This window comes from Rutidosis leptorrhynchoides, unplaced genomic scaffold (genome assembly GCF_046630445.1).
Source record: "Rutidosis leptorrhynchoides isolate AG116_Rl617_1_P2 unplaced genomic scaffold, CSIRO_AGI_Rlap_v1 contig469, whole genome shotgun sequence".
In the NCBI taxonomy this organism is placed as follows: Eukaryota; Viridiplantae; Streptophyta; class Magnoliopsida; order Asterales; family Asteraceae; genus Rutidosis; species Rutidosis leptorrhynchoides.
This window is the reverse complement of record NW_027266701.1, coordinates 47,420-58,602: the sequence shown is the minus strand read 5'-3', so window position 1 is coordinate 58,602 and position 11,183 is coordinate 47,420. Positions and strand designations below refer to the sequence as shown.

The 11,183-nt window shown below is 34.8% G+C and overlaps 1 protein-coding gene across 1 annotated transcript; it reads right to left on the bottom strand.

The window, feature by feature from the left end:
• Positions 1–327: 327 nt before the first annotated feature.
• Positions 328–1,959, bottom strand: LOC139883887 (S-norcoclaurine synthase 1-like). The gene is made up of 4 exons (XM_071867994.1): positions 1,702–1,959; positions 1,362–1,609; positions 651–986; positions 328–562 (listed from the first exon to the last, which is right to left on the bottom strand). Exons 1-4 carry the CDS (start codon positions 1,957–1,959, stop codon positions 328–330), a joined length of 1,077 nt encoding a protein of 358 aa, XP_071724095.1.
• Between the last annotated feature and the right edge of the window lie 9,224 nt (positions 1,960–11,183).

The following is an 11,183-nucleotide window of genomic DNA, read 5'->3' as shown; positions in this document are numbered from 1 at the left end:
GATAAAATAAATAGTCTAAAAAATATATATCGAGAGACAGAAAAAATAGTAGTTAAACTATGTTTTATCCATCATGCATTAAATCTAATATACCGTATATATCATCTTTTTGCATTTTATATGTGGAAAAAAATCAAAAGATAAAGACCAGATCGACAATATGTAGTAGCAAAATTTATTGGACATTCACAAATGATATTGGTCTCTAGAGTTTAAATCTAATATACCGAATATCTCATCTTAGTACATTTTAGAATTGGAAATAAATTAAAAGACCTGACAATGTGTAGTTGCACAATTTATTTGACATTCATATATGATATTGGTCTAGAGTTTGAATCCTTCCAACTCGTTTTTGCCATCAAGCTTGCTACGTGCACTCTTTCTTAGATATTCCTCATATGTTTTCATGGTTTTGTATCCAACTATATGATTTTTCAAAAGCTCGGGCAGAGGACCAATCATGGCTTTATAATTTGGACTGTGAAATGCCGCAATCGATAGTCGCTCCTTCTCCGGGTTAACAATTGCTCTGTGTTCAATGCTCTTGTATTCACCATTGCTCAATATTTGATCAATTAAGAAAACTAAATTATGTAACCTTTTTTTTAGGGAGGATCAATTAATTAATATTAGTATATTATATTAACCCAGCTACCTCTATGATATCGCCAATGTTGACAGTAAATGCGCCTGGGAGCGGTTTGACCGGAATCCATTTGCCGTCATTCTTTATCTGAAGTCCTTGAACTTGATTGACTTGAAGAAGCAAGGTCAACGCATTAGCATCAGAGTGTGGAGTAAGGCCAATCACTTTATTTGCTTGCACACAAGGTGGATAGTAATTCATTCTAATCCCTTGTCCTCCATCTTTAAACATGCTTAATAGATTATCGTCCGAAATTAATCCCAAGTTCTTAGCCATCATCCTCAACAGGGTTTTCGAAACAGCCTGCACCCCAGATGAGTACTGCTCAAGAGTTTCTCTGACAACAATCAACATTAATTCAGCAGAATTTCGTTGCAAAAGTTTAATGTTATAGTTACTCGATTAGATTTCAGACATAGAATGCTTATCGATGATTATCTGACTTTGGCGAGCGCCAAAAGCCATCGGGGAAAAAGTCAACAAATTTTAATTCGTTTAAAAACTTTTAACTCGTTTATGATCAGAGACTATCGTAATGGAAAGCTCTCAAAAAATATTCTCAGTCAATATGGATTTACCCGGTTGGAGTTCATTAAGGGCTGCATCTGAGTCCGTTAAATTGGTCAGATGGGCCATTTAAGTTTATTGTTATTTTTCTCTTCCAAGACTGCATCAATTTCGGCCTAATTTTGCTAAATTGTTTAGATTTTACCTGAAAGATGAGGGAGTTGTTGGCCAGAATCTCAAGTTTCTATGATAAATAGGCTGAATAATTAGGAATAGCATGTCATTCCAGTCAAGCTTCTGTTCTTCAGAATGAACAAAAGCCTGTCCGTAACCTTGGACACTATTTGGCAGTTGCGCGTAACTAATCTTTTCTTCTAGCGGCAATTTGAAGAATTCCTCAATATCTTGCTTCATTTTATCCGTCACCTGTTCACCAACTCCATGATTGATCAACTGTTTAAACATTAACAATCAATCTGGTTAAAATTCGAGTTTAATGATCATAGTATATCTTTCAAAATTCCTTATTTTAATTGATTTGTCACCTGGAAGAAACCCCAATATTTACAAGCTGAATGAAGTTTAGCCAACTCATCTTCATGGGCACCTACAAGTTTGCTCATATCGATCACTGGAATTTGGTGATCGGAGTCTTCGTCAACTACTACATCGTGCTCATATTCCGGCCGGATGTATCTGAGTGGAATATTTCCAAGCGAGTTGTTGGCAGCAAGAGCTTGAACATTTGCTACCGGAAGAGACCCGCCAAAGTCGTCCCCTCTCATGATCTTACTTTCCTCCATCTCCATTTGTCTCCCGCTCATTAATAATTATCTTTTTCGCAAATTTCGGACTTCGCAGAGGTACATATATCAATCACATGAAGTTAATGGAGATTGTGTGATGAGTATTTGATCAATTTTCTATAAATCTTTGCGTGGGGCATGATTAATTATGAGGCAATTAAGAGTACTAGGTGGTTATTGAATGAAGAAATTAAAAACGTCACGAATTGTTTAGCATATGGTTGGTTGGCATGATAAATTATTTATGTACGTACTGAGTAGTAGGAGGTGTGTTAGTGTTATACAATAAAAAACTACAGGAATCATGATAAATTATCGATGTAGTGAGTAGGATTATTTTTGTTTCTATCATATTTCTTTGAATCCAACACGCTCGTATATAGCACACCAGGGTTTGGTCCAATTGATGAGCATTCTCTCTTTCATTAGTAAAATTAGGGGTTCGAGTTGTGTTATCCGCATAAATTGCAATGTAATTAAAAAAAAAAACACACACACTCGTATCTACACTAGCTGTTTGTTAGATGAGAGAAGAGCTTCTTAATTAAAACATTAAAAAATCCCATTGCAAAGTACTGAAGATGGCTACATAATAATAACGTACTTAAAGGGTTTTATCAACTTTGACGGATGATCGCACAGTGTCCATGTGGAGCAATAATTTATCATTATCATTGACCGATAAGTAGCAATAATTTAAATTTGACATTCACAAGTTCAAAATAAATAAATAAACAGTTCCTAAAATGAATATCATGGTCTTAATTAGAGTTTTAATTCTTCCGGCGTATGCCAACCAAAGCGTGGCTCAATGATTATGGCATTTTCTTTTTCGAGAGGTCATTAGTTCGACTCTTTTAAGGAACAGATTTTAGATGGATAAATTTATATTAAATGTATAAAAAAAATTAAAAAAATTCTTCCAGCATTTTTGCCATCAAGTTTGCAGCTTAACATCTTCCTTAGATATGATTTTGTAACAGGCTCTATTATGATCCTTCACAAGTTCTGGTAACACTACAAACAAAATGCCAATTACCCGCTCCTAAAAAACGTAGGTATAATTCATTTAACCGTTGTTATAGCCCTCAAACCCTATAGCTACTCTAAAATACCCCGTTACGACGGACTTTTGGCCGTAGTCAATGTTCTAGTAGCTAAAACTCTCCACCTACTACTAAATCGTGTTAAACCGAAGGTAATAGCATTTTATCAACTGTTAGCTACCCGTCGCTATTAATATATTTAACTACCTGATTTATCTGTAGCTATATCCAAACAATAAACTACTGGTATAGTTTTTTTACCGACGATTTTTAGAAGGTGGAAGCAATTTCATAAACTGTAATTTAAAAAGTTAACCAATTAGTCCCAAATAATTTGAAATGAATCAAAATTGAAAGAGAAGCGAACCGCATAAAGAACACGACATAATTTTATATATACATTTGCTTTATCGGTCCTCCAAGAGTTGAAGAGAGTTTCGAATTGAGTTTGGTCAACAGCTTTCTCTTCAACAGCCTTTTTAGAAACCTCACATGCATCGGATATTTCATCAAAATACTTGGCCCTTAAATTTGATTTCCAGTCCTTCCACTTGTCTCCTACATCTTTAAGAATCCATCCCCTTATAGCAGATGTCTCAATCGGATAAAATTCAAAGTGACTCTGAAGTGGTGATTTCCCTTGGAGCGAAACCTCCTTGAAGTATGACTCCTTCAAATTCTGGAGACATTATTGCAAAATTAAATAACCCGACCGACGATAGTCGCCTAATTAATTCACAACTTGGCACCCGGTAAGAGCGGATGCCATTCTTTAATTCAAAGGAAATTGAGCAACAAAGACTACCAATTTGTTGATAATTGAGTATCGTCTATCCACAGTCTCATAGATTGTTTTCAAGATTTTCTCCTGATTGGGGTAGCAAGATTTGAGTCGAGAGATGAGCGGTGGGGAGAAGAGAGTGGTGACTGGCGATAAAAAGGAGAGAGAAGTAAGATGGATGGCGCTTGTGGAGGGCGGTGGAATGTTGCGGTTGGGTTGGGGGTTTTGGGTTCGAGTAAACCGAGAGTGTGGCGTTGGTCGGAGGTGGGCTTGGGCGGCGTAGAGTGGTGGTGGTCGAAGGATTGAGATGGTCGTTGTCGAGAGGTTGCGTGAAATGAGGAAGATAAAAGATAAGAGTTTTGTTCAGTTGATTTAAGTAATAATTAGAAAAAGAATTTGACAAGTTTTCCAAAATTTCTGCTCAATTAAATGAAACCCAAGCCTAACCCACACCCAGTTATTATTTTATGTTATCATTTTACGGTACTGAAACCAATCCAATTGTGTACATTAATTAACTAATTGTAGCTATAGATCCCAATATGTTGTTTCTATAGTTGTAGTCGTTTCTACGTGGGTATTGGTCACAAAGTAGTAGCTATTAATAATAAAGAGTCGTGATTTTCTATCATGTACTTACGATTTCTTAACCTAGGAATATGACAGTTTTGGCGACGAGTCAATAAAAATGCGTAGCAATTAACCACCTTATAGCTACACTTTTTCTTTCAATAGCAAAGGCTTGTCAATCACAGGTATAAGACTTCTCGTCTTTTTTAGGTATTGCTAATCAATACCCACTCCTCAATCATATACCTACGATTTCCTAATAGTTAGTAGACATATCGATCTTTACCATCTCGGACTAATCAAGTGCGTAGGTAAAAGTCTTCTATAGCTACGTTTTTTTTTCTAATTTCCAACGTCCTTTTCTTTTCGTGACTATAGAGTACATATAGCTACTACTTTAAGAATGCCCGTGGCTATATGGCATTTTGTTTATAGTGTAAATTACCTATCATAGCATTATAATTCAATTGTACCATGAAATTAAAATGCTGCAATTAATAGCCACTCCCTTTCTGAGTTCACAACTGCTGTATGTTTTATGCACCGTGCATTAAATCTAATATATATGGAATTTATAGTACTAATTATTTTTCGACTAAATCATTTAATGTGACAATTCAACAAGCGAGTACAAAAATCATTATCGTAATCACTTGAAATATAAACAATCGATTACAATAAGGTACCAAAGAATATTTTAATCGATAATCTAAAATGATTATTCTTAAGTGGTGGACTAGTTCAGTTCAATGGATATTGTCTCAAACAATTTACAGTGGGATGATTTGACTAAATATAGTAAGTTGTGATGAATAAGTCTCTCGTGTGAAATGATAGTGATATGCGACTTATGATTGGATCAAATTAAATGATATTGAAATGGATTCGAATCAAGAGATGATTTTAACTCTTAATCAAATTATTTAAATGATGTCTACACTAGGACCCTATTCAACTATGCCGGCAGTCTAATACTCCCGACTCTTTGTTGACAACCTTTTGATTTGGTGAATCTATGATAGCAAGCAAAGTCTGAGTGGATAATCTCTCCCTCTCTAATTTTTCTCTCCATGAATGTTGTTTTTGTGAAAATGAGAGATGAGTCCACTATTTATAGACGTGAGATGCCTTCTCATCACTTCTTATCTTGAATGTACGATATGATCTGATTTGATCTTGATTCCTTTGATTCTCTATTAGAATATTTAGTTTTCAAATTGATTCTTTCTTAATTCTTATAGCTGCAAGAGCTTGAATATTCTCAACCGGAAGAGACCCGCCAAAGTTGTCCCAGCCGCTAATGATCTTAATTTCCTGAGTCTCAAATTTGATTTGTCTTCGAGCCTGCTAAGTAATTATCTTTTGTGTTTACTTAGAAATTCACAAATGAATATCAATCACAAAAATATACCTACGCACTTAGGATTATACTGATTTGACAAACCTGAGCACATACCCACTGATCCTTCATGAATCTAATTTCTAAAATATTATAAACGAAAGAAAAACATTGACATGTGAATATAAGTATAAGTTTTGCTTTTTTCTTTCCTATCACGGGAGAAATTTCAAGATATTCAACTCAATGGAAAAGGCAAACTATAGATTTTGCAGAACAATAAATTAAAATAACAAGTTTTTCGATGTATGATTTCCGACTTCACCCATCAATTGAGTCATTTTCATCTTCTTCTTCTTCTTCTTCTTAATTGTCCTTATAGAATCTCACCTTGGATTCTGAAAATAGGAGATTATGTTCATGTAAGGTTTCTAGTTTTGAGTAGGTAAAAGATGCATCATATCTCCAATATTATAATTTGTTAGCTAAAACCATAGACCAGGGGTTTAATCATTAGTACTTTAAAAAGGAAAATGAAAAGAAACTAACCAACTAATTATTAAGTCCTCGATCCTTACCAAAATCAGCAATCTTCACATTGTTGCTGGAGCCAATCAGGAGGTTCGCTAGCTTGACGTCACGGCAAACGATATGGTGCCGGTGCAAGTATATGAGCCCTCCATCTTGCCAGCGCATGTCTATCACCGGACATATATTGGGTGAGTTTTGCTGTGGATAGAAAATACAGACAAAAATTAAGAAAATTAGTATGAGAAAATCTACATTTATAGTTGCTATCAAATTCACGTGGGGTTCTGAATTCTGAAAGGTGGAGCTGAAATTATAATGGTTTTCCTAAATTTCATACTCCTAAAAGTAGGGAGACTCAAATTAGTTAGCTAACCGAAGGAAGATTAAACTGTGGAGAGATTGAATTTCCAACGGACAGCTTGCCTAAATTAGTTACTGTAAGTTCTTGTATGGTCTGTGCACTTACATTTTGGTCAACCTAATCCTCCATAGCAAAATCTACAACTAACAAGTTCTATAAATACAAGAAATTTCCTTTTGGAGCTTTTAACAAACTGTTCAAAGACTCGTGAGGATAAGCATGTCATGAGAAATCACATCTCCAAATAAACCTGAGTCACAAAGTGTGAGTCTAGAAATCCTTGTGTGGGGCACTAAGCCTTAAATGAGGCAAAATGGAATAGCATTGTGACCCGCTCAACAGCCCTAAAGGTCAACTTGGGAGAACTTATAACTACTAAGTTTTGGCCAACTAGACATTTCAAGTCGGACACAACCAAATCAACTGTATTGAGGTTGTGCTAAGAATACTTAGAAGAGGCTATAAGAATTGCATTCTATTTCTATGCAAGTACTGCAATCACCTAGAATACTAAATCCGGAGGAAACATAAAACAATTATAATTTCCCCTAACAACGATATACCGATTTCTTCAATCGAGTACCATGCCGCCCTTGAAATCTCAAATGCTTTAGGCGCCTAATCAATTATAGGCGCGATTTAACGCATTCTTCCCAGTTTGACCTAATCGGTATCAAAATATTTAAACAAAACATATGTGTTCCTAGCTAGAAGCAAACAATTTAAATTTGAATACCATACTATGATCATATTTTTCTTTTAATCTTAATTTAGCTATACTATATACAAAAGGAAAATCTAAAGCATAATTTGAAAATTAATTAAAAAAGTGAAGTCAAAATTACTTACATTTCTGATAAATCATTGATTCGACATGATGCTATCAATTCCAAACATAATTTTTCATTATGTTGATTTTCAACCATTTCTGAGCCTCCAAAACTTGCGTTAGGAAGCGTGAATTACAGATCTCACCGGCTCCTAACATTCATCGCATTCAAAAAAAATATCTAGGGTTTTCACGATGACATATTTTACAATACCTCTAGGCCCAATGGGAAGTTTCAGTCTAAGGCTTTTTAAGTCCAATATATTTAGCTCATTCGTTAATTGAACATAGAGGTTTGCAAAAATTGATGCCAACATAATTTCTGATGAATCTATACTACCAACTCTTATTTTATTTTACTTTCTCTATTGTTTCTACTACTAACTCTAGTGAACTGTCATCTTCGAGAAAAATATTCTAGTGAACTCTCGGATTGTTGTTTGTTTCTACTTAGGCCCAACACACTCTTCCCATCTACTAGTAGTTAAACTATGTTTTATGCATCGTGCATTAAATCTAATATACCGTATATCATCTTTTTTTAACATTTTAGAAAAGTGATATCTCAGTGGAATATTTTCTTGGGAGTTGTTGGCACCTAAGAGCTTGAACATTCGCTACTGGAAGAGACTCGCCAAAGTCGTCCCCTCCGATGATCTTAACTTCCTCCGTCCCCATTTTGTTTCCCTGCTCAGTAATAATTATCTTTTTCGATTATTTTGGAATTTGAAAATGCATATATACTAATCACAAAATGTCACGACCCGAAAACCACCCCTAACCGTGACCGGCGTCTTAATCTTCTCGACAGAAGATTAAGACCAGCCTAATACAATTCTTCAATTAACAAGTAATAAATTATTTAAGTTATTATAATTTATTTACATTTATATTTTATTCTACCCACACGGAGCAAATACTAATGGAAGAATGAATAAAAAGAATATATATCTTTCAAGAAAGATGAACTCGGAATCATCATACGCTTCCCCGAACCACTTATTCTATGAACTGCAAGAAAAAAATAATATAATATTTAGATGAGTGACAACGCACTTAGTAAGTACCAAATACAAATATAATAATATAAAGGTAGACCAATATCCAGTACATCCACAGAAATTTCAAAAACCAATCAAAAGATTTTTTTAAAGCTTTATTTATCTCGAATACGGAGTGAATATATTTATAATTTTTTTTATCAGATCTCATCATAGTTTATACTTCACAAATCCAAATCCGCTTTAAAATAAGGATTTATCGATTTAAAATCCAAACCAGTTAAAGTGGTTTTTATCAAGTCAGAATTGAGCAAAATCGAAATAGTTTATTAATCCAGTGAAGCTCCGACATTTAACCAAGTCGGTCGGTTAGCACGTGGTACCTAGATCCTGTCTAGGTACAGTAACGATACGCCTTACCACGTCTTTTGGTTTTGGTTAGCACAAAACATACCTCGACCTCACCGTGGGCCCGTTCGTTACAAATCGGTCACTCTATCCTCAATGATAGACAGTGACGGGACCCAACAATAGATAGTCTCATATAATCGGTCAATGGCCATAACCTACACGTGTGCCAATGGGAAGTAATTATACTTTCCCTCAATGAATCATCACGAATCCAATCTCAAAGACTAGAATCAGAATTGATTTTCAGGAATTTATATGAAAATCATTTACACCAATAAACTCGAATTTATCCCTAGGAATTAATTCACAATCATTTCTCAATCCAATTAAAAGTCGTTTCTTTTTTTTATTAAATAATATGAAAATCATGGTTGAAATGGCTTCAAAACCAATTAATCAACAAAATTCCAAAATTCAATTCAATAATCACATTTTATTAAGCCAGCATAATATATTATTTCGACAATTAAATCATTATGCAATAATTGATTCTCTACAACCAGGTTTCTCAAAAATCTTTCAAGCATATATATATAGCAACCAAAGATATACGGTTTATTAGAAAACCGTTATATTAGTATATCGTGTATCGGGTACTTACCTTTTCGACGATACAATCTAAAAACAGAGGATTAATCACGATCAACCATTCAATTGACTTCACCTACTCGATGACGAATGATTCGTTAATTTCTAATTCTCAAAATGATGTACCAATTTCCATAGGCCAATAAATGTCATACATATGAGCATGTCATGAGTGTGTGATATGCATCCTAAGTGTCATGTTGAACGCACACAATTTCATATAACAACACATTACAACAAGCCTTCACGACAAATCATACATCCTGGAAATTTCAGGGTGAGTACATTCACCAAGAAAATCTCCATTTATTCATAACCATAGCCAATCCATAAACCAATTTTAGATACTGAAAGTAGACTTATTTATCTTTCTAAAGGTATATTTTTCAAGGTCTAATTCCATTAATTGAATTTATCATGAATTTTCAGAGTCACAAAATTCACAGCTCTTACACAACATGATATACCAATCTTTAAACCTTCATAAGTCAAGTTATAGAACTCCAATTGACAAACCGTTTGAAGCATAATAAAATAGACATACAGAGTTTTCCATAGATATATAATACATGCCATATGGATGAGTTTTAACAGGGCCAAAAACATCACGTAATATTGAGCATCAGCAAATATGTTACCCAGTCAGCTTGACCTTCTGTAACACTCGTACTCTAATTTAGACGCGTACTATGATAAGATATTCCCATTAGCCGTAGTTATTTTTTTTTCTTTTTTCGCGTAACGATTTAAACGCTATTGATTTAAGAAACTAATAGTAGAATAGTATAAATTTTAACATATACAAATAAATATTTAAACATCTATCTATCCTCTTGGCCACTACTGTAGTAGGTATAATATGACTTATGGCAACTTGGCATTTCTTTCAATTACACCGACATCACAATTTCAACTATTCTATTATCTTGTTGACAAACATTTTCTACCTTACCCACAAGCTTCTCTCGACAAGCCTGCCAAAAATTTCACACAAAAGAAATAGGATAGACTGACAATGACATTGCTATTGTCAAAAAGCCTACCAAGGGTCGTTGAGGCCTCCCCTAGGTTCATTAAGTTAAACCCAATAACTCAAGTGACGAGAGGCTCGTTATATACGACAATCTCAGTTCTAACGCAAGACACAAATTCAGATTACAACCAGTCTCAATTATAAAAAATTCAGTCCAAAATTCTTCCGTAATAAGCTTACGGAAGAATACGACTATCAAAATTTACAAAGTCGTATAATTACACTGTTAAGAAAAAATCGATTTTTGCAGAATCAATTCAAATCAACATATATCGTAGATAAGGCTCAAACAAACACAAAACAAGAAGAATTACAGTGATTGGACGATCGAAAACCACTGAGTCACGACCGAGTTGAGTGTCGGTCGTCACTGAGTCAGCCGAGTTTGGTCCGAGTTGAGGTTCCAGAGACATCGTGGGAGGCCGGCGAGTCTTTCCGAGCAGAAGCCGCCGCGAGAACAGTCGGGCCGAATCCTTCCAAGGTAAATTCCGGCCGAACCTTGCATCAAATCACGTAGAATTTTGCATTAAAATACTCCCCATTGATCATAGTATAACATAGTAGAAGATTAGAGGCTAATTCGTCATTTTTAAAAAATGAACCCAAACCCTAAAATCTAAATTAAAGACGAATAGAGAGGAATCCTGGAAAATTAACCCCATATTCGTGATCCTTGAGTCGAAACGAGTCGATTGGTATATGGGTTGGGGTCCGTCGTTGCCGGAATCGAC

Excerpts from the sequence above, each read along its gene's own strand:
- LOC139883887 (XM_071867994.1), bottom strand. The coding sequence starts at position 1,959 with ATGGAGGAAAGTAAGATCATGAGAGGGGACGACTTTGGCGGGTCTCTT. Across the intron at positions 987-1,361 it reads ACAACTCCCTCATCTTTCAG|AGAAACTCTTGAGCAGTACT; the intron begins GTAAAATCTAAA and ends GATTGTTGTCAG. Across the intron at positions 563-650 it reads GATATCATAGAGGTAGCTGG|CAATGGTGAATACAAGAGCA; the intron begins GTTAATATAATA and ends TCAAATATTGAG.